Source organism: Somniosus microcephalus, chromosome 31 (assembly GCF_052327205.1).
Source record: "Somniosus microcephalus isolate GS21.2 chromosome 31, FLI_Smic_1.0, whole genome shotgun sequence".
Taxonomy (NCBI): Eukaryota; Metazoa; Chordata; class Chondrichthyes; order Squaliformes; family Somniosidae; genus Somniosus; species Somniosus microcephalus.
Genome location: NC_141017.1, coordinates 2,116,471 through 2,140,907, shown reverse-complemented (window position 1 = coordinate 2,140,907; position 24,437 = coordinate 2,116,471). Strand labels below are relative to the sequence as shown.

At 49.1% G+C, this 24,437-nt stretch overlaps 1 protein-coding gene across 1 annotated transcript; it reads right to left on the bottom strand.

Moving 5' to 3' along the window:
• Positions 1–426: 426 nt before the first annotated feature.
• LOC147097535 (uncharacterized) lies at positions 427–18,636 on the bottom strand. The gene is made up of 2 exons (XM_085971465.1): positions 15,858–18,636; positions 427–5,935 (listed from the first exon to the last, which is right to left on the bottom strand). Exon 1 carries the CDS (start codon positions 18,166–18,168, stop codon positions 16,804–16,806), a length of 1,365 nt encoding a protein of 454 aa, XP_085827591.1. The 5' UTR covers positions 18,169–18,636; the 3' UTR covers positions 427–5,935; positions 15,858–16,803.
• Between the last annotated feature and the right edge of the window lie 5,801 nt (positions 18,637–24,437).

Here is a 24,437-nt window from a genome sequence, read left to right as displayed (position 1 = left end):
GGTGATAACAGTGAGGGGGTGAACTGGATGGGTCAGGGGAATCTTGAGCTGTTTAGCTAAACCCAGATCCATGAAGTTACCATCGGACCCAGAATCCACCAGGGCCTTAAGATCATGTTGTTGATTGCCTCAGAAAAGGGAGGATGTCAGCAGGACCCTAGAAACAGTGGGACCAGGAGGGACGGTTACGCTCATCTCAGGTCCCTCCGTCCTGGACGAGCCCTGGCTTTTCCCACCAACTCTGGACAAGAAGAGCGAAAGTGGCCCGGTTCCCCACAATAGAGGCAAGATCCCTCTCTCATTTGGCGATCACGTTCAGGCTGCGAGAGACGAGTTACTCCCAACTGCATGGGCTCCTCTGGATCAGTCAAAGATTGTAGTGTCCGTGTGTTGATAGAGACACTGAAGACAGGAGTTGGTTCATAGGTGTTTATTAAGCAAATCTGGAGGGGTACTAACGGATATAACACAATATACAGGCTTATATAGCCTGAGTGGCCATTACTGGCATTACAGCACATATGGGGCTCTTAAAGGCACATACACTACAATTCCTCCCCTTTTAGCTAACTAGTACATCATATTTTAAGTAATTATTAATTATATGTTATAAGAAAAATAATATATACATTGCTGTAGTTAATTAATTATAAGTCAGTCTCTCTGGAGGCTTCCTGACTCGGTCCGGATAACGCCTCGGTGGTGTAGTAGTTTCTGGTGGTGTAGTAGGTTCTTTTGGCAAGGCTGATTCGGCTTGAATGCCAGTGTCGGGTTCATCGGGTTCCAGTATCACCGGATCGGAGGTAGATATGTGTATCTCTACTTCATTGTTTGGCGTATAGATTTGTGGTGTAGGTTGTCCCTTTTCGGATGACTCTATGATTTGGTCAGCATGGCACCTTATTATGCTTTCTCCGATGTCCACGGTATACATCAGTGGTCCTAGTCGTGTGCAGATAGTTCCAGGCTGCCATTTCTCGGTACAGTAGTCCCGGGCCAAAACTTGTTGACCTATCTGGAAGGTTCTAGTTGGCCTTTCATTCATGCCTTGAAACTGTCGGTTCTCCACGTCCCTTCTGATATTGGGCTTGACCAAATCCAGCCGGCATCTTAGGTTTCTATTGAAGAACATCATGGCGGGAGTTTGGTTGGTAACCATATGTGTTGCATTCCTGTATGCGAACAAGAAGTTATCCACCTTGTGCTGAAGTTTTATGTCTTCATTACCCATGGCCTTTATGGCCTTCTTGAAGGTCTGGACAAACCTTTCAGCCAATCCATTGGTGGCGGGATGGTATGGGGCGGATGTGTAGTGCTTAACCCCATTGTTTTTTAAGAACTTCCTGAATTCTTCGGACACAAATTGCGGTACATTATCAGAACAGATCTGTTCCGGCAGCCCATTCCTGGCAAATATGGTCCTTAATACTGTGATGGTTTTTTCCGTGGTGGTGGAGGACATCTTTATTACCTCCGGCCACTTGGAGTGTGCATCAACCGCGATTAAGAACATTGAGTCCATAAATGGACCAGCAAAGTCAATGTGTACTCTTTGACAGGGAGATGAGGGCCACTCCCATGGATGTAGAGGGGCTTGTGGTGGAGCGTTTTGGACCTTCTGGCATCCTAGGCAGCTCTTGGTCATTTCTTCGATGTCTCCATCAATACCTGGCCACCATACAAACGCCCTGGCTAGGTTCTTCATTTTCACTCCACCCAGATGCCCCTCGTGAAGCTCCTTTAGCACTTTATCCTGGAGTTTGGGTGGAATCACCACTCTGGATCCACACATCAAGGTTCCTCGGCACACTGACAGCTGTTCTCTTCTTTGCAAGAATGCTGGCAACAGTGGTTCGCCATGTGCTGGCCATCCCTTCACTGTTAAATCGTAGACCCGTGAGAGAGTCGGGTCATTTCTCGTTTCCCTTTCAATGGCAGAATTTGTTACTGGTAGACATTCCACTATGGTAGAGTGGAACATCTCCACTGGGTCTACTGTAGGTGCCTCTTCTACTGTTGGCAATGGTAGGCGTGATAAACTGTCAGCATTCCCATGCTGTTTCGATCCTTTGTATTCTATGTTGTATTGGTGTGCCCCTAGAAAAAGAGACCACCTCTGTAGCCTTTGCGCTGTCATAATGGGAACACCCTTTTTAGGGTTGAATATGGAGATGAGGGGTTGATGGTCAGTCAACAGGGTAAATTTTTGTCCGTGTAGGTAATGGTTGAATTTCTTCACTCCCCATACCAGGCTGAGTGCTTCCCTGTCGATTTGGGCATAGTTACGCTCAGCTGAGTTCAATGAGCGTGACACAAAAGCTATCGGCCGTTCCGAGCCATCAGGGAATTTATGCGATAATACTGCTCCTATGCCGTAAGGGGATGCATCGCACGCCAGTCTGATTGGCAGTGATGGGTTGTAATGAGCCAAAACTTCTTTGGATGTGATTAAGTCTTTGCATTTATGGAAGGCACGTTTGCAGTCTTCGTTCCATTTCCAAATTACTCCTGTTTGTAGCAGTTCATTAAGAGGGTGTAGAAGAGTTGATAAGTTCGGTAAAAATTTATGATAGTAATTTATTAATCCCAGGAACGACCTTAATTGTGAAACATTTTCAGGTGCTGGGGCTTTTATGACTGCTTCAATTTTTTCAGGTGACTTATGCAACCCTTCCTTATTTATTATGTGGCCACAATATGATATTTGATTTCGGAAAAATTCGCACTTGGGGCGATTTGCTCGTAGGCCCCGTTCTCTCAGTCTAGTGAGCACCTGCTCTAAATTGGCAAGGTGCTCGTTGTCGTTTTCTCCTGTTACAAGGATGTCGTCTAGGTAGCATTGAGTCCCCGGAATCCCTTGGAGGACTTGCTCCATAGCTCTTTGCCAGATAGCTGGAGCGGATGCTACTCCGAAAACCAGTCGATTGTACTGGTACAGACCTTTGTGTGTATTTATCGTGAGATATTTTTTAGAGGCCTCTTCAACCTCCATCTGTAGATACGCCTGTGCCAAATCAATTTTGGTGAACCGTTTCCCTCCGGATAGTGAGGCGAAAATATCTTCTATCCTCGGAAGAGGATACTGTACCGTGTGAAGGATCGGGTTTACAGTCACCTTGAAGTCTCCACAGATGCAAATTTTTCTCTGTTCTTCAGATTTATCATTCTTCAATGCTTTCTTCATGACTGGGACGATGGGTGTTGCCCACTCGCTCCAATCTATTTTAGATAATACGCCTGCCTTTTCCATCTGCCTCGACTGCTGGACGAATTGTGTATGGCACCGGTCTTGCCTTAAAAAACTTGGGAATTGCTGCATCTTCCACTTTTATTGAGGCGGTGATGCCTTTCAAGGTTCCTAGTTTCTCTTGAAACACTTCCTTGGCATTGGCCAAGATGTCTTTTAATCGTTCAGGTATGATGTCATCATCATTTTTTTTCTTACTGGTCACCGTCAGTGCCTGAATGGAGTGCCAGTCTAAACGTATTTTCCTGATTCATTCACGTCCCAACAGCGGTGGACCACCATCTTGTAGAACGTATAAATACAACTTCTGTATTTCCTTGCCGTTGTATACAACAGGCACCCTTATTTTTCCTTTGGGGTATACTTTCTGCCCCATATATGTTTTCAAGATAATGGATGTGTCTTTTAAAGGTATATGCGGAAATAGCTGCTCGTAATCCCGTCGATTTATGACGGTCAGAGCTGATCCTGTATCTAGCTCCATTTTAATTGGGGGCCCTGCTATTGTGAGGGTAACCCAAATGGTCTGGTAATCTTCTTTGGCAATTACATTATGTAATTTGAGAGAGCTTAGTCTCTTGTTCCCGGAGTTGCTATCGCTCTTCTGGTCTTCGGAGCTACTGTCCGTCATCATTTGTACCTTTCCGTGCTTTTCCTTATTGATTCTTTTCCTGTTAGTGGATTTGTTGTTCCCAGATCGGCATACACGTGTAATGTGTCCCATCTTTCCGCATTGCCTGCATGCTTTGTCCTTGAACCAGCAGTCCCTCTGGTCATGGGTGGATCTGCCACAGCGATAACATCTCTCGAAACCCGTGTCATTTCATGGGTGCCGAAGTCCTGTGGCCTTTGCTGTATCTCTGCAGCTCCTCTTGCACTGAAAGCCTTGTTCAGTGTTAAATCTTTCTCAGAAAATAGCCTTTTTTGTGTTCCTACACTTAGGAGACCGCAGACGAATTGGTCTCGCAGAGAATCTGCCAGTCCTGCCTCGAATTGGCAGTGTAGGGTATCAACAATCTCCTTAAAATTCTTGTCCATCGGTTCGGCTGGAGTGATTAAGTTTTGTAACAGCTTGTATGTCTTTGCGCCCATTAGATCTAGAAGTACTGAAGCTTTTTTTTCATCTTCTATTCCATTTGCGGTGCAATATATCTCCACTCTTTACACATATGTGGTCCAATCCTCTATCTCGTTATCAAAAGCATCAATATTGCCAAAATTAGACATCTTAGAAAAGATATGGCGCTTCCCGCGCTTTCCCGCCGCTGCTGCCGATGACAACGCTGTTTCCCGCGGTTTCCGTTCCTTTTTTATTTATTTACAGTTGGAGACTCTTTCCCGTCGGACTCTCTCTGTAGGTCTGAACGCCGACCTGCTTGCAGCCGCAGCCGTCTCCCAAGTGCTCCCTCCCCGTCTGTTACTGCTTGCCTCTGCTTTCGCTGCTTGGCCCAGTTTTAGAGCCAGCCGCTGGAGCCCCAGCCTGATGCCCAGGAAGGATTAGCGCAGTACCTGCCACCAGCTTGGCCAGCTGGTGAATCCACAGTTTCTCTCACTTTCTTGAGTCTTCTGGACGCCCGAGGAATCGATGTCCTTGAGGTGCTGCCGAATTGCAGGTAAGTCCGTTTCCACTTCGTCGCCACTGTAGTGTCCGTGTGTTGATAGAGACACTGAAGACAGGAGTTGGTTCATAGGTGTTTATTAAGCAAAGTCTGGAGGGGTACTAACGGATATAACACAATATACAGGCTTATATAGCCCGAGTGGCCATTACCGGCATTACAGCACATATGGGGCTCTTAATGGCACATACACTACAAAGATGGACTCGGGATGGCTCGGAGGTTCTCGGGTGGCTTCGAAGCAGGGAAGGCTCTTGTCTCCGGAAGTGGGGTGAAAAAGGAGCGGCATTCTCTTTGCCTCTCACGGAGACGATTATCCACTCGAATGGAGATATCAAAGAGAGACTCCAAATCACTCACCGGATCTCTGGAAGCCAGTTCGTCCTTGATTTCATTCGTGAGACCATGGCGAAAAGTGGCGATGAGCACCTCCGAATTCCATTGGCTCTCTGTAAGTGCGAAACTCAATAGCGTAGTCCGCAATGCTACGAGCCCCCTGGCGAAGCCGAAGCAGTTTGTTAGATGCTTCTCTCCCACTGACAGGATGATCAAAGACCCTTCTCATTTCCTCAGAGAAAAGTTGGTAGTTTGAACATGCCGGAGTTTGCTGTTCCCAGATGGCCGTAGCCCAGGTAAGTGCTTTGCCGGTGAGTAGCGAAATGATGTAGGTTACTCGGGAACGGTCACTGGGAAATAATGAACCCTGCAGTTGGAAAGCCAGGGAACACTGGGTTAGAAAGCCTCGACATCCTCCTGGGTTACCGTCGTAGCACTCGGGTGCAGGTAATCGGGGTTCTTTCAGAGGGGGAGGTGAAACCAGAGGAGCGGGTAATGGTGCTGGAGTAGCTTGTGTCCCCTGACTCTGGCTCTGATGGAAAGCAATGACGAGGGCCTCCAGCTGTTTCTGGCTTCGGGAGAATGACGTGGCGAGGCACCGCAGTTCGTCCAAGACCAGTTGTAGCTGTTCAAAGACTTGTCGTAGCCATTGGTCCTTCCCTGCTGGGTCCATGTTTGGCTCAGTCTTGCTGAGAGGAATGGAACTTGGTGAACCCAACTGCAGGAAGGCAAACTGAGGCAGAGGTTAGGTTGCAAAAACAAAGATAGACTTTACTTGAAATAAACAAAATAACAACATAGAAACATAGAAGATAGGAGCAGGAGTAGGCCATTCGGCCCTTCGAGCCTGCTCTGCCATTCAATGTGATCATGGCTGATCATCCAAATTCAGTACCCTGTCCCTGCCTTTTCCCCATATCCCTTGATCCCTTTAGCCTCAAGAAATATATCCAACTCTTTCTTGAATATATTTAATGAACTAGCCTCCACCGCCCTCTGTGGCAGAGAATTCCACAGGTTCACCACTCTCTGGGTGAAGAAATTCCTCCTCATTTCAGTCCTAAATGGCTTACCCCTTATCCTTAGACTATGACCCCTGGTTCTGGACTCCCCGGCCATCAGAAACATCCTTCCTGCATCTAGTCTGTCCAGACCTGACAGAATTTTATAGGTTTCGATGAGATCCCCTCTCAATCTTCTAAACTCCAGTGAGTATAAGCCCAATCGACCCAATCTCTCCTCATACGTCATTCCTGCCATCCCAGGTATCAACCTAGTGAATCTTCGCTGCACTCCCTCCATGGCAAGAACGTCCTTCCTCAGGTAAGGTGACCAAAACTGCACACAATACTCAAGGTGCGGTCTCACCAAGGTCCTGTACAACTGTAGCAAGACATCCTTGTTCCTGTACTCGAACCCTCTTCCTACGAAGGCCAACATACCATTTGCCTTCTTAACCGCCTGCTGCACCTGCATGCTTACCTTCAGCGACTGGTGCACAAGGACACCCAGGTCTCTTTGCACTTCCCCTTCTCCCAATCTATTGCCATTCAAATAATAATCTGCCTTCCTGTTTTTGCCACCAAAGTGGATAACCTCACATTTATCCACATTATAGTGCATTTGCCATGTTTCTGCCCAATCACCCAACCTGTCCAAATCGTACTGGAGTTTCCCGACATCCTCCTCGCAGCTTACCCTCCCACCCAGCTTTGTGTCATCTGCAAATTTGGAGATATTACATCCATTTTCCTCGTCCAGATCATTAATATATATTGTGAACAGCTGGGGTCCTAGGACCGATCCTTGCGGTACCCCACTAGTCACTGCCTGCCACTCGGAAAACGACCCGTTTATTCCAACTCTTTGCTTTCTGTCCGCCAACCAGTTCTCTATCCAAGTCAATACCTTGCCCCCAATCCCATGTGCCTTAATTTTGCATGCTAATCTCTTGTGTGGGACCTTATCGAAAGCCTTCTGAAAGTCCAAATACACCACATCCACTGGTTCTCCCTTATCTATTTTACCAGTTACATCCTCAAAAAATTCCAGTAGGTTAGTCAAGCACGATTTACCTTTTGTAAATCCATGTTGACTTTGTCCGATCCTGTCACTGCTTTCCAAGTGCTCTGCTATTACATCTTTTATAATAGACTCTAGCATTTCCCCCACTACCGGTGTCAGGCTTACCAGTCTATAATTCCCCGCTTTTTCTCTACCACCCTTTTTGAATAGTGGGGTAACATTAGCTACCCTCCAATCCATGGGTACCGTTCCAGAGTCTATCGAGTTCTGGAAGATGACCAGTAATGCATCTACTATCTCTAGGGCCACTTCCTTAAGTACCCTGGGATGTAGACCATCAGGCCCTGGGGATTTATCGGCCTTCAGTCCCATCAATTTTCCTAACACCATTTTCCTACAAATACTGATTTCTTTCAGTTCCTCTCTTTCATCAGACCCTATGTTCCCCGGCATCTGTGGGAGGTTATTTGTGTCCTCCTTTGTGAAGACAGAAGCAAAGTATATATTTAGTTGGTCTGCCATTTCCTTGTTTCCCATTATAAATTCCCCTGATTCTGACTGCAAGGGACCTACGCTTGACTTCACTAATCTTTTTCTCTTCACATATCCATAAAAGCTTTTACAGTCAATTTTTATGTTCCCTGATAGCTTACTCTCATATTCTATTTTCCCTTTCTTAATTAATCCCTTTGTCCTCCTTTGTTGACTCCTAAACTGCTCCCAATCCTCAGGATTATTGCTTTTTCTAGCCAATTTATACGTCCTCTCCTTGGATCTTATGCTATCCCTAATTTCCCTTGTTAGCCACGGTTGAGTCACCTTTTTTGTTTTATTTTTATGCCAAACTGGGATGAACAAATTCTGTAGCTCATCCATTCGGTCTTTGAATGTTTGCCATTGCCTATCCACCGTCAACCCTTTGAGCGCCATTCCCCACTCAATCCTACCCAACTCGCTCCTCAGACCATCCTACTTTCCTTTATTTAAATTGAGGACCCTTGTCTCTGAGTCAACTACTTCATTCTCCATCTTAATGAAGAATTCGATCATATTATGATCGCTCCGACCCAAGGGGCCTCGTACAACAAGATTGCTAATTAATCCTTTCTCGTTACATAATACCCAGTCTAAGATGGCCTGATCTCTGGTTGGTTCCTCGACATATTGGTCCAGTAAACCATCCCGTAAACACTCCAGGAATTCCTCCTCCACAGTATTGTTACTAATTTGGTTGGCCCAATCTATATGTAGATTAAAGTTACCCATGATGACTGCTGTGCCCTTATTGCACGCTTCTTTAATTTCCCTTTTAATGCCATCCCCAACCTCCGCCTTACTGTTTGGAGGTCTATATACCACTCCCACTAATGTTTTTTTCCCCTTAGTATTTCTCAATTCTACCCATACAGATTCCACATCATCAGAGCTAATATCCTTCATTACAGTTGTATTAATCCCTTCTTTAACCAGTAATGCTACCCCCACCTCCCTTTCCTTTTTGCCTATCTTTCCTGAATATCGAATACCCCTGGATGTTGAGTTCCCAGTCTTGGCCATCCTGGAGCCACGTTTCTGTAATCCCAACCAAATCATATTCGTTTACCTCTATTGGTGCAGCCAATTCATCCACCTTATTACAAATGCTCCTCGCATTAAGACACAAAGCCTTCAGGCTTGTTTTTTTAACGCTCTTAGACCTATTAGAATTATTATTTACTGTGGCCATGTTTGATTTAAACCGTTGATTTCTCTGACTGCCACTTTTGTTTTTCTCCTTCCTATCTTTTGTTTTTATCCCTGTTTTCCTTTCCTCTGTCTCCCTGCTCAGGTTCCCAACCCCCTGCCATTTTAGTTTAAACCCCCCCCAAACAGTGCTAGCAAACCTCCCCGCAAGGATATTTGTCCCGCTCTGGTTCAGGTTCAACCCGTCCAACTTGTACAAGTCCCACCTTTCCCAGAAGCTTCCCCAGTGATCCAGGAAACTAAAGCCCTCCCTCCTGCACCAACTCTTTAGCCACGCATTCATCTGCTCTATCCTCCTATTCCTATACTCACTAGCACGTGGCAGTGGGAGTAATCCAGAGATTACAACCTTTGAGGTCCTGCTCTTTAATCTGCTACCTAGCTCCCTAAATTCTTGTTGCAGGACCTCATCCCTCTTCCTACCTATGTCGTTGGTCCCAATGTGAGCCACGACCTCTGCCTGTTCACCCTCCCCCTTCAGAATGCCCTGCAGCTGTTCAGTGACATCCTTGACCCTGGCAACAGCACAGATACAGGCTAGCAGGCCGGCAAGAGGATCACAAGGCAGTGAAACTCAAGACTGAGCAATGAACATAAACTAAGCACCACTTAAATAGCAGGCATATAACCATGCACAGGTGAGTACAATTAGGAATAAAGAAGGAAACAATTAAGAGTTCATGGTGCCCTCTGGTGATGAGGCGAGGCAGAACCTGGGTCATTCCTGACACTCTGACCTTTTCCTCTCTGACCTTTTTCTCTCTGACCTTCTCCTCTCCGACCTTCCCCTCTCCGACCTTCCCCTCTCTGACCTTCCCCTCTCTGACCTGCCCCCCTCTGACCTTCTCCTCTCTGACCTTTTCCTCTCTGACCTTTTCCTCTCCAACCTTCTCCTCTCCGACCTGCCCCTCTCTGACCTTCCCCTCTCCGTCCTTCCCCTCTCTGACCTTCTCCTCTCTGACCTTCCCCTCTCCGACCTTCTCCTCTCTGGCCTTTTCCTCTCTGACCTTCCCCTCTCTGACCTTCCCCTCCGACCTTCCCCTCTCCGACCTTCCCCTCTCTGACCTTCCCCTCTCTGACCTTCCCCTCTCTGACCTTCCCCATCCGACCTTCCCCTCTCTGACCTTCCCCCCTCTGACCTTCTCCTCTCTGACCTTCCCCTCTGACCTTCCCCTCTCCGATCTTCCCCCCTCCGACCTTCCCCTCTCTGACCTTCCCCTCTCTGACCTTCCCCTCTCCGACCTTCCCTCCTCTGACCTTCCCCTCTCCGACCTTCCCCCCCTACGACCTGCCCCTCTCCGACCTTCCCCTCTCTGACCTTCCCCTCTCTGACCTTCCCCTCTCCGACCTTCCCCTCTGTGACCATCCCCTCTCCGACCTTCCCCTCCGACCTTCCCCTCTCTGACCTTCCCCTCTCCGACCTTACCCCCCTCCGACCTTCCCCTCTCTGACCTTCCCCTCTCTGGCCTTTTCCTCTCTGACCTTTTCCTCTCTGACCTTCCCCTCTCCGACCTTCCCCTCTCTGACCTTCCCCTCTATGACCTTCTCCCCTCCGACCTTCTCCTCTCTTACCTTTTCCTCTCTGACCTTCTCCTCTCCAACCTTCTCCTCTCCGACCTTCCCCTCTCTGACCTTCCCCTCTCTGACCTTCTCCTCTCTGACCTTCTCCTCTCTGACCTTCCCCTCTCTGACCTTCCCCTCTTCGACCTTCTCCTCTCTGACCTTCCCCTCGCTGACCTTCCCCTCTCTGACCTTCTCCTTTCTGACTTTCCCCTCTCTGACCTTCCCCTCTCTGACCTTCCCCTCTCTGACCTTCCCCTCCAACCTTCCCCTCTCCGACCTTCCCCTCCCTGACCTTCCCCTCTCTGACCTTCCCCTCTCTGACCTTCCCCTCTCTGACCTTCTCCTCTGACCTTCCCCTCTCTGACCTTCCCCTCTCTGACCTTCCCCTCTCCGACCTTCCCCTCTCTGACCCTCTCCGACCTTCCCCTCTCTGACCTTCCCTCTCTGACCTTCCCCCCTCTGACCTTCTCCTCTCTGACCTTCCCCTCTCTGACCCCGAAAGATCAATCCTCAGCAAAGACCTCAGCTTCATTCCCGTGCACCCCCACATCAATGAATTTCTGCTTCGACACAATGCTGAGCTCTTTTTCCATCATGTTCGCTTCCATGCCCACCTCTTTGGCCAGGAGTCTTCCCGCTGCACATCCCAGAATTCTCATTCCCCTGGATCCCTCCCTCTGGCCTCTTACCCTCTCTTGATCTTTTCATTGGGAACTGTTGGCATGACATTGAGCATCTCAATTTCTCTGCTCCCCTCACTCACTCAGATCTATATCCCCCTGAACTTGCAGCACTCCGTTCTCTCAGGTCCAACCCTGATAATGTCATTAAACCTGCTGACAAGCATGGCGCTGTTGTCACTTCCGACCTACATCCGTGGCTCTTCTGACATCTTCTTCCATTTTAACCATTTCCAGTTTCCTGGCCCTAACGGTCTCCTTTTCACCATTGATGTACTGTCCCTCTACACACCTCCCTCTCCTCCAGGACGTCCCGTCCCGCACCCCCCACGCCTCCCTCTCCCCCAGGATGTCCATTCCCCCCACACCTCCCTCTCCCCCAGGACGTCCCGTCCCGCCCCCCCCCCACGCCTCCCTCTCCCCCAGGATGTCCATTCCCCCCACACCTCCCTCTCCCCCAGGACGGCCTGCGCACCCTCTGTTTCTTCCTTGAACAGCCACCCAACCAGTCCCAATAAACCACCACCCTCCTCTGCCTGGCCGAACTTGTTCTCAAATTGAACAACTTTTCCTTTAACTCTACCAACTTCCTCCAAATACAATGTGTTGCTATGGGAACCTGTATGGGCCCTAGTGGGCTATGTGGAACGTTCTATGTTCCAGTCCAACTCATGTCCCCTCCCTCACCTCTTTTTCCAGTATGTTCAGCACTGTGTCGGTGCTGCTTTTTGCTTTCGCCCCGAACTGGAACATTTCACCAACTTTGCTTCCAAATTCCAGCCCTCCCTTGCCTTCACATGGTCCATCTACAACTCATCCCTTGGCTTCCTCGACTTTGCTATCTCCATTTCTGGGCATAGGGTGGCCACCACTGTCTCCTTTAAGCCCACCGACTCCCACAATTATCTTGCTTACACTTCTTCCCATCTTGCTTCCTGTAAGAGCTCTATTTCATAGAGTCATAGAGTTATACAGCACAGAAAGAGGCCCTTTGACCCATCGTGTACACGCCGGCCATCAAACCCTGTCTATTCTAATCCCATTTTCCAGCATTTGGTCCATAGCCTTGTATGCTATGGCGTTTCAAGTGCTCATCCAAATGCTTCTTGAATGTTGTGAGGGTTCCTGCCTCTACCACCCTTTCAGGCAGTGAGTTCCAGATTCCAATCGCCCTCTGCGTGAAAACGTTTTTCCTCAAATCCCCTCTAAATCTCCTGCCCCTTACCTTGAAACTATGCCCCCTGGCTTTTGACCCCTCTACTAAGGGTAAAAGTTCCTTTCTACCTACCCTATCTATGCCCCTCATAATTTTGTACACCTCAATCAGGTCCCCCCTCAGCCTTCTCTGCTCTAAGGAAAACAACCCCAGCCTGTCCAGCCTCTCTTCATAGCTGAAGCGCTCCAGCCCAGGTAACACCCTGGTGAATCTCTTCTGCACCCTCTCCAATGCAATCACATCCTTCCTATAGTGTGGTGACCAGAACAGCATACACTATTCCAGCTGTGGCCTAACTAGCGTTTTGTACAGCTCCAGCATAACCTCCCTGCTCTTATATTCTATGCCTCGGCTAATGAAGGCAAGTATCCCATATGCCTTTTTAACCACCTTATCCACCTGTTCTGCTGCCTTCAGGGATCTATGTACATGCACACCAAGGTCCCTCTGATCCTCTGTCCTTCCTAGGGTCCTATCTTTCATTGTGTATTCCCTTGCCTTGTTAGTCCTCCCAAAATGCATCACCTCACACTTTCCATTTGCCACTGTTCTGCTCATCTAACAAACCCGTCTATATCATCCTGTAGCCTGAGGCTTCCCTCCGCGCTATTTACCACTCCACCAATTTTCGTTTCATCTGCAAACTTACTGATCATACCTTTTACCTTCATATCTAACTCATTAATGTACACTACAAACAGCAAAGGACCCAGCACCGATCCCTGCAGTACACCACTGGACACAGGCTTCCAGTCACAAAAACAACCTTCGACCATCACCCTCTGCCTCCTGCCACTAAGCCAATTTTGGATCCAGTGTGCCAAATAGTCCTGGATCCCATGGGCTCTTACCTTCTTGACCAGTCTCCCATGTGGGACTTTGTCAAAAGCCTTACTGATGTCCATGTAGACTACATCAACTGCACTACCCTCATCCACACACCTAGTCACCCCCTCGAAAAATTCAATCAAATTGGTCAGACATGATCTCCCCCTGACAAAGCCATGCTGACTATTCTTGATTAATCCTTACCTCTCCAAGTGGAGACTAATTCTGTCCCTCAGAATTTTTTCCAATAATTTCCCTACCACTGATGTCATTCTCCCAGTTTCTCCGTCGCATCTGTTCTGACAATGCAACCTTGTACAGCAGTGCTTCCGAAATGTCTTCCTTATTGCTGATCCAAGGATACCCCTCCATTGTGGTTGGCAGGGCCCTCAACTGTGTCCATTCCATTTCTGCACTTCAGCCCTCACCCCTTCCCCACCCTCACAGAACCATGATAGGATCCACCTTGTCGTCACCCACCGCGACACCAACTTACAACAACAACTTGCATTTATATAGCGCCTTTAACATTCTAAAACATTCCACACGCGTCACAGGAGCTTTATCAGACGAACTTTGATACCGGGCCATATCAGGAGATATTAGGACAGGTGACCAAAAGCTTGCTCAAAGAGGTAGATTTTAAGGGGCACCTTAAAGGAGGGGAGAGAAGTAGAGAGGCGGAGAAGTTTAGGGTGGAAATTCCAGAGCTGAGGGCCCAGGCAGCTGAAGGCACGGCCGCCAATGGTGGTGCGATTAAAATCGGGGGATGCACAAGAGGCCAGAATTGGAGGAGTGCAGAGATCTCAGAGGGAAATAGACAAGAAAAATAGACATGGACAAATCTGTCGGATACCCGACAGTCAGGGGCAAGCAGCTATCAGATATGGTAATGAGAGAAGCTGGCAAAACTTAATCAATCTGTGGCTTAGTTGGTTAAAGCACTTGTCTAGTATCGATTACAGGAAACTTCGCGATATCCGGCACCGATGGGACCGGCGTGATGCCGATCTATGAAAACTTCCGGATAGACCAGCGCTAATGTTGAAGGATACGGAGGTTTTCATCTCCGTATCTGACAACAAACACTGTTGCGTAGCAACAGCTTGTAAACAGTCGGCCCATACCTTGGAAGCGCCTCTGTAGCTTAGCAACAGCTTCAGAGAGGCTTTCCAGAGACTGACTGTTTAAAAAAATGCTAGGAGAAGAAAAAAAAAGAAAAAAAACCTAACAAAATGGCTGCTGATTTCTGCCATTAGATCGAGGTTTCCGGGCATACAACCTCCGGATAAACCAAAGTTTCCTGTAATATATGTTACGGGAGACAAATTAAACTTCAGGTTTTGGTGTTAATGAGCCAGAACTTGGTGTCGGGGGCTTGCCGCGCGTGCAAGCCCCCGATCTGCACTCACCCTGCGCGCCGACATCTGAAGCCCGGGCCTGCTCGCATTTCCTGTCCCTGGCCCGGTTCCGATGTCGGCGCGATGTGCTTACCTGATCCAGCGGTGTAGTTAGTGCGATGTGCCGGCTGGGATCAGGTGAGCACTATGCAGCCAATCAGGGGAGGGGAAACTCATTCATGAGTTTGATAGTAAAGACTGTCAAACTCATGAAAAGTACGGGCGCCCAAAAGACTAGTTTAACTTTAATTAAAATTTTAAAAAACATCCCAATAATTAAATAAACTATAAGTAACTTTTAAAAACTATTTAAAACAATTAATAACATTTTTGAAATTTTTTTTTTTTACGAATTCGGGTCTAAAAATAAACTTACCTTACTGTACAGTCCTTAAAAACAATGAAGCTGTGGAAAAAATGTAATAATTTTAAATAATAGACCACTTACCTTCAAGAATCCAATCCTTACGCCTCCTTTTTTCATTTCCAAAAAGTCCAGGCCCTTGCACACGCGCAAACCTGTCAAAACGAAGGAAGTTCAATGCATGCGCACAGAGTCCTGCGCGCACGTGTTGGACCTCTTAACCCCTTAGTTCGATGGAGAGGAAATGCCGGTTTCCCACGCATGCACTGTGCATGCTGGAATCCGGCAATTCCTCCGGCCACACGCGTGAGTACACCGTCCATACTCACGCGTTGGGAATGGAATTACTGGCCCAATATGTGGTGGAGGAATGGCAGTGCAGAGCGGCGGAATGGATTTGTATGATACAATGGAATGATCACGATGTTGTAAATGTTCTTAATGTTCAATAAATGATACAATTTTAAAAAAGCACTTGTCTAGTAAGCAGGCAGATCCTGGGGTGAATCCCAGTGGAACCTTTGCTTTGTTCGGCAGGTTTTATAATGTTCAGGTCCTTTGTGAATTTAAGCAAAAACTGGTCTTGTTTTGTAGCCATTAAGAAGTCACAAAGGAAGGATTTCTGATTTTGTTGATTTATTTATTCACAGGATATGGGTGTTGCGGGCAAGGCTCTCCGCCTCCATTAGTGAAGCCCAGGATGCCGTGTGCCTCTGTAACAGCCCATTGGAATGGTTTAGTATGTTAAAGGCACCGGCCATTCTGGGAAATAGCAGCCAATATTCACACAGCTGGTATCGACCCGCTATCTAAATAGACAGAATCGTGTCACTCACGGCAACTTGAAGAACCAACACCTCATCACTGACCCAACAGCAGAGGTAAAACCAGAAAATGCTGGAGACACTCAGCCGGTCAGGGCAGCATCTGTGGGAAGAGAAACAGAGTTAACTTTTCAGGTCGATGACCCTTCGTCAGAACTGGAAAAAAGCAGAGGCCCCGGCTTCGACCTTCCTCGCAGACCGTGGACAGCGCTCAACTCAATCCGCACAGGGCACGGACGATGCGGCCGCCTGCTCCACAAGTGAAGATGAGGGAAGGCCCGAAGTGCGACTGTGGCCATGAGTCCCAGACCGTGGAACACATCACATCGACCTGCTCACTGAGATCTGTTGCAGGAGGCACCTCACTCCTCCACTCGGCATCTCAGGAGGCCCTCGAATGGAGAGCCAAACTGGACATCCCATTAGAAGCTTTTCCCCTCATATGAAAGTAGCAGTAACAGCCTTCTCAACTTCTCCTGCCACCTTCAGAGTTTTATTTACATTCACCCCCTGGGGGGAAAAATTGAGTCACGCCCCCTCTGGGGTGCTAACTTTGCCGGGGTGTTACTTTTAGCCCCCCGAAAAAAATTAGTGCTCCCGCGGCAGAAATTGAGTGGTAGCACCCCAATAAGAAAGCGGGGCGCTACTGGAAGCACCCCGCCTCCCTCTGTGGGCGCTGCGAGGGAATATCGCGGCACTACGTGCCACGGTATTGCAGGCCTTCCTCCCCTTCTTAAAGGGGAGGGGCCTTGCGCAGCACGAACCGGGGCCAGCTGGGCCCTCGGCGATCAGAGTGCCGGCAAAAGAGCCCTGCACTGAAGAGAAGTGCCGGACTCATGGAGCACATTATGTCCATGCTGGTAGTGGGGCGCACCTGTGGTGACACAATATGTCCCACCTCCTATATATGCTACCTGTGGGGGAACATGGCTTTGTGCCATTGCCTCCATGGTGCAACTTATAGGTTTTGCGCCAACAGCTTTAAATCCGCACTGTGGTTTTGAATCAAGTGCTGGGGATACAGTATTATGTGTGCTCCCCGGCTCCGGCACCCCGAGAAGTCAGTACCTGTTATAGCGTGCTCCCACTTTATGACATAAGGTGGGACCGCTGTGAAACGAATGTGTGCACCCCCTTGAATGACTCCAATGTTCTCTACCCTGTATACCGGTGCGGGTCGGGCCATCCTACCCGTCACTGGCATTCTAACTATCCCCATGATGGTGTGGTTGGACCGCCCACAATCCACTGGGACTGGGTAGGCCTCGGAAGCTAGCCAGAGTTGGCACAGGCTTAATGCATTCTCAAACAGATAGAGGGCTGCGAGGTGCTTGTTGCTGATCCAGGAGGGGACTAAACCCTGTTTTAAATCCTCCAGGTTACTGCGGCCCTCGCCCAGCAACCATGCCCCGTATAACACGCACACCTCATTCTGCGCAGCCTGGTCAGAAGCATTTCTGTCCTCCCTTATGAGGGCATTTACAGTCTTTGCGTGCTTCTCCAGCTCGGCTATAATCTCTTTTAAATGGACTGTCATGACCTGGTCCTTATGTAACTCCGAGCCTACTACTTTGTTTTCATCCATTAATATCTTCCTTAACTGTGTTTTTAAGCCGTTTATCTGGGTCTGCAGCTCTATGTCATCCAGACTGTTGATGACAGAGGACCCTGTGTTAAACGCAGTAAAAACATCATTCCATACTCCCCTTCTTTGTCTCCCTGTATTACCAAAGTACTCGCGGTGTGTGGTGTACAGTTCGGTTTTGTCGACATTGGCGAAATCGAACTCATAAACCTTCTTAAAGATGTCCTTTAACAGGGCTTGGTACAGCTGCTCTGTCTCTTTGGGACACCACTCTGGTAAGTGTACCTCGGTGAGGTTTAAAATCACGGAGGCTACCGCGTAGTGTACCCCTTGGTATAGTACCTGATCCGTAGGCACCAATACCAGCCCATTCCCTGGTCCCTTGGTGGTGGTGGGGCACCCCTCTCTGTGTGTCCTTGCTGCCTGAGTCGTGGGCAGGGGCTTCCGGGTGCGTGCCACTAGCTCAGTGGCTTTGACTGGGGCTGGGTAAGGTGGGACTATGCAGGTGTGTAGGTGGGAATCCCATTCCACCCCCTTCCCCTTATCCTGCCATGATGCGGAGAAGATGATAGATATGCCTGTGGGGCAGGCCCTTTTCGACCCCTGCATACAGACATAGATTCCCTGTTCCGACTCCCACCACTTATCCCAACATATGCTAGTCCCTTCTTGGGTCCCAGTGACTGTCCGGTGAGTGTCGTTCCCCATCCGTACCCAGTCGGCTGTACGATCCCCCATGTCCGTGCTCAGCTTTCTGAGCCACCACCACCTTCTCAGGGGAATCTGTCCTTTGCAAGTCAGGCACACGCGTTTCCCCTCAGCGACCCCGACCCGTGAGGCCACAACCTGTACGCTGGGGCAGGGGAGGGAGGCCTCCCCGTAGGTGAACCTGGTCTGGCTGGAGTACCGGGTGGAGTTGGATCCTAACCACCCGGGCCATCTTCCCTCATGGGCGCAGACGGCGGGCTCCTCCGCGCCTTGTTCGCTGCTCCCAGCAGTCACCACTGGAGCCTTTTCTCCCGAGCACCCATAGATGTGAGAGTCCTCCACGTTGCCTCACTTTCCGACGCTCATCCCCAGCAGGGCGAGTAGGAGTACGCCCCCTTCATTCTGAAATCCTCTTTCTGCAAAAAGACACAAGAGCATATAACCAGGTCCCGAGGAGATTCTCTGGCTTGGGTGAAGCAGAGTCGAGTCTTGCGACCTCGACTCAATACACACATTCTTAACAATACTATTTATTTAAAAACTACCCGTCACCGTGGTTAGACTTAAACTAAAACACCCGAACTTAACAATATAAACTTACGTTACCTAAACTATGTACATCCGCCACTCGTCTCCGGGCGGCCAGGCTAATCTCTGTTTGGACTGCGGCACACCGCTCCCTCTGGCGTGGCCGCACTGTCCTGCACTGTCGGTCCCTCGCAGCCTGTGGTTGCCGGCTGGGGACCTCTGTCCTTGGACTTCCCCCTCACTCGGGGGGCTGTCCCTTTAAAATGGGGAGCTGGTGACCATGGTTTCCTTGGCTGGGGCGTCCTTGGGGACCTTCTGAGGACTTTGGCAGGTGGGGTTTTCTTGGCTGGTGGTCCTTTAACCCGAACCGCTGCCCCCTCCGGTGCGGTCTGTGGGCTCACCACTGCCGCTGGCTGGGGGTCCTCGCCCTCAGGCTTTACCTCTTCCGAACCTGGGCTAGGGGCAGTTAACTCTTCACGGCCTGTTGCTGCAGGCTGAGAGTCTCCGCCCCCAGGCCCCAAACCTGGGTCCGGGGCGGGGTCTTCGCCCTCGGGTCCCTCCTCCTTTAAACCTGGGTCAGGGGTGGGGTCTTCGCCCTCGGGTCCCTCCTCATCTGGAGCCCAGAAGAGTGGGGGGGTGTCCCAATCGGTGGGCGGGATGGCCCCTCCCCTTAAGCAAGCCACAGCGCCTGCCTGTGCAGCCTGTGAACTCGCCCCCGCTGCAGGCTGAGGATTTCTATCCTCAGACCCTACCCCAACTGGCTGTTTTCTCCTTTCAGGTTTAAACAGTTTGCACCGATTAATGTGAAACCATTTTGTGCGCCGAGGCATCTTAACGGCGTATACCATGGGGCTGGCTTTGTCTACAATGCTGTAGGGCCCCATGTATAATGGTTACAGACTCCCTACTCGGGCATAGTTCCTCACCATGACCTGATCTCCTACCTCCCACTCGTGGTGCTTTCGGGGTTCTAACAGCAATCGGTTACTCCAATGCTGCTTTCCCATGTTCCCAGCCGCCTGCTCGTGGGCCTGTTTAAGGTGCTCGAAGAGGTTTCGGGCGAACATGTCCCGGTTTACCTCTCTGAGCTGACCGTCTGTGAGCACCGGGGCTAGTACATGGGTGGGGGTCCGCATAACCCGGCCAGTCATCAGCTCGTACGGGGAGTACCCCGTGCTTTTTGACTGGCTGGCCAGGATCCCCATCAGAACCAACGGTAGGACCTCGACCCATTTACGTGGCGAGTCCACCGTCTCCTTCCTCAACCTTTCTTTCAGGGTCCTATTCATTCTCTCCACAATCCCTGATGACTGTGGATTGTGGGCCACGTGCCACTTCCCCTCGATGCCTAGCAGCATAAGGGTATTCTGCATTACATGCCCGGTAAAGTGACTCCCTTGGTCGGACTCCACATACTGTGGTAGCCCCCATCGCGAGAACACTTCCCGGACCAGGATCCTGGCAGTACCCAGAGCTGTGGCTGTTCTGCAGGGGAAGGCCTCTACCCATTTCGTGAACACATCTACCAGGACTAGGCAGTACTTATAGCCTCCCTGGGCGGTGGGCAGGGGCTCGATGTAGTCGACCTGTATCGACTGCCATCATCCCTCTACCCTCCTGATGTGTCCCATGGGTACCTTCCTTTTGTGGGGGTCAGGGTTATTCGCAGCGCACACCAGACAGCCGGCGCAGAACTCGCGGACATCTTCCCTGAGTCCTGGCCACCATCCTGCCTGATCCACCCGTTGCCAGGTGGTCTCAGGTCCGGGATGCCCCACTCCTGGACCCTCATGGCCCAGTTGAAGGAATTCCCTCCGGTGTTGTTGCGGCACAGCCCACTGCTCCCCCTGGAACAGCATGCCCTCTTTGACGGAGACGGTTGCTGTGCCGTAAGGACCCTCTACCCTTTTTCCCTCAGTCACTGCACTAAGGACTGTTTTGAGGACGGGGCTTTGGGCTTGTACCGTCTTAAGGTCCAGGGCTAAAGCTACCCCTGCACTCCCTTGGGTCCTGTCCCTACCTCTGACCGCCGCCATGGGTCTGGACCCATATGGGTCCCAGAAAGTGCCTGTGTGGGCACTCTCCTTGGCGAGCATGTCAGCCTGCTGGTTGCCTTGGCCGCGGGGTTCTGTGGAGGAATGGGCCTTCACCTTGTGAATGAAAACCTCCTCTTCCTCCCCCACTGCCGCTAGGATCTTTTCCAGCAGGGGTTTCACTGTGAGGGGTCTCCCGTCGGCGGAGGTGTATCCGCGGCGGGACCAAATGGCTAGGTACGCCATACACGAATTGCACGTAAACATGCTGTCTGAGCAAATCGTGTATGGGGTGGGGAAGATTTCGGGGTGTGTAATGACGTACACTACCGCAGACAGTTCAGCCTGCTGGGCACTCATGGTGCTGGGGAGCTTAATTGCCAGGGCAATGTCAGCCGCTGGGTCATAAACTCCACACCCCGTGAGTCGCTCGCCAGCAGATACCGTGCTGGAGCTGTCCACATAGATCTCGTGGCCTGTGGGATCTTTCCTGGCCCGTAAACCTATGTCCACTTCTCAAACCCCTTCTATGGAACACCGGTGGGCTGTTCCAGGATATATCAGGTTGGCTGCGAGCTTTGGCTTGCAGAGACCCTTCACCTTGAGGTCTATCTGTGAGAGGAGCAGGGTCCAGCGAGCAATGCGGGCACTGCTCACTGTTCCATCCTTGATCCTCCCATCCAAGAGCATCTGGGCGGGTGTGTGATGGGTGAGGAGGGTGATGGGAGAGGTGCCTGTGAAGATCAGTGATCTTTTCACAGCCCAATATGTGGCTAAAAAGTGCCTCTCACAGTTGGAGTAGCTCCTCTCCACATCCGTGAGTATCCTGGAGGAGTAGGCCACTGGCCTCAGCCTGCCATGCCACTCTTGGAGCAGCACAGCACTCAGGCAGTCCCCGCTGGCTGCTACCTCCAGGAAAATCTCTTTCCCCCCATCTATGGCCCCTAGAGCTGATGCGGTCTGTAAGTCCTTCTTGAGCCTGACAAATGCTGCCTGGCAACCCTCATCCCAATGTAATGATCAATAACATGTCATTCTATAGTGGACACTAGGTGTAGCTGTAGAGCTGTGTAGAGCTATATATAGCTGTCTGTATAAGACTACACTACCCAGCTGTATGTATATTAAGACTACATTACCCATGAGGCACTAGGCTACCCACAAGGCAGCAGTCAATATGGAAGCCTCTACAGATACTGTACCTAGTCCACATGTGCTCAATAAAAGTGTCTAGCAAACGCTAGCTGTGTTCATAATAAGAATGTCTATTTATTAATGAATATAAGATGGTACCAGGATACCAAGAGTTGTAAATATCTGCTAAAAAATTGTGAAAAGCGACATGGAGAATTTGAAGCCACCAGAGCATTTGAATCTCGAGGGAAATGTCGACTACAATTGGCGGATTTTTAAACAACAATTCAAACTCTACATTGCTGCCATCAGATTCGGTACGAAGCCAGACGCAAGGAAAATAGCGTTGCTGCTTACGGTTGCAGGCCCACAGGCGATAGAGGTATTTAATACATTTGTATTTAATCCAGAGGAGAACAGAGAAAAATTAGAAGATGTGCTAAAAAAATTTGATGCACATTGCTCTCTCAAAAAGAATGAGACGTATGAAAGATACATCTTCTGTTCTCGGACACAGCAGCAAAATGAGACTTTTGATAGCTTTATAACTGATCTGAAACTGAAAGCACAGACATGTAATTTCTCTGAGCTGAAATCATCCATGATTCGTGACCAGATTGTGTTTGGTATTCATGATAAAAAAGTCAGGGAACGTCTGTTGAGAGAAACCGAACTAAATTTGGAAAATGCAGTGAAAATATGCCAAGCCAGCGAGCTAGCTCGAAAGCACGCGAAGACTTTCAGTGAAATCAATAATGATGCGATTGTAACGAGTGATAATGCTGCTGTCGGTGCTGTGTCCTATAAGGGGAAGAAACATGGGCAGAACAGAAATGAAAAGCAATCGGAGGATGAAATTTTTAATTGTAAACGCTGTGGTTACAAACACCAGTTAAGACAATGCCCAGCGTTTGGAAAAATGTGCACAAAGTGTAATGGAAAGAATCACTTTGCCAAACAATGCTTTTCAAAAGTAAAAACAACGAAAGGGCAACAAGTTAATGTGATTGAGGACACTGATTTAAGTGAGACATTTTTTGTAGGAATGGTGTCATGTGACGAAATCAAAAAAGATACAGAAAATGTGCAGCCCTCAAAAAAGGAGATCTCGATCTATACAAGACCAGATTGATGACAATGCCGCAACTGCATCTTGTCATTCACCGCCAGAACAATCTCATGAAGACACATCAGACTTACCCGTGTTGAGAAGATCCACACGTGAAGTAAAAGAGCCTGATAGACTTAATCTTTGAGTACAATGTAAAGCTTTGAAAATGTGTTGACTGTTTTGAAAATGTTTATGTTTATAGAGCACTAACAAAAGTGTTACTGATATTATCTTTATTGTTTTCTTGAAAGTTGATTGATATTGATTTTGTTAAACCTCAAAGAAAGGGGGATGTAATGATCAATAACATGTCATTCTATAGTGGACACTAGGTGGAGCCGTAAAGCTGTGTAGAGCTGTATATAGCTGTATGTATAAGACTACACTACCCAGCTGTATGTATATTAAGACTACATTACCCATGAGGCACTAGGCTACCCACAAGGCAGCAGTCAAGATGGAAGCCTCTACAGATACTGTACCTAGTCCACATGTGCTGAATAAAGTAACTAGCAAAAGCTAGCTGTGTTCATAATAAGAATGTCTATTTATTAATGAACATAAGACCAAGCCCACTCCATTCCCTTGTGTAGGAGTCGGAGCAGAAGGGCTGCTGTGGCTGCATAGTTATCAATGAAGTCTCTGCAGTACCTGGTTAGCCCTAGAAATGACCTCACACCCGTGACTGTGTTGGGGACTGGTAACTCTTGTACCGCTTCTCTCCTAGCCTTATCTATGGCCCTTTCTCCAGTGCATACGGTCAGGCCTAGGAATTTCACCTCCTGCTGGCCGATCTGCGCTTTCTTGGGGTTTACCTTAAAACCCTTTTGCCCGAGCAGCTCCAGCAGTTCGGCCAATAGTGGGCCATGCTCCTCTCTCGAATTGATGAACAGGAGCAGGTCATCCACATATTGTACCAACTGTCTGGGCTGACTGAAATCCTTGAAACTGTTTGCCATGCACTGATGGAAAATGCTGGGGCTGTTGTTGAAGCCCTGAGGTAAGCAGTTCCACATGTACTGTTGCCCTTTAAACGTAAAGGCAAACTTGTACTGATTCTCCCCCCTTACAGGGATGGACCAAAACCCGTTGGAAATATCCAGCACCGTGAAAGTGTTCGTGGATGCTGGGATAATTCCTATCAGGTTGGCAATGTACCAGAGGACTGGAGAACAGCTAATGTAGTACCATTATACAAGAAGGGTAGCAGGGATAAACCAGGGAATTACAGGCCAGTGAGCCTAACATCTGTGGTAGGGAAATTATTGGAAAAAATTCTGAGGGACAAAATTAGTCTCCACTTGGAGAGGCAAGGATTAATCGGGGATAGTCAGCATGGCTTTGTCAAGGGTAAATCATGTCTGACAAATCTGATTGAATTTTTCGAGGGGGTGACTAGGGGGGTGGATGAGGGAAATGCTGTGGATGTGGTTTACATGGACTTCAGTAAAGCTTTTGACAAAGTCCCGCATAGGAGACTGGTCAAGAAGGTA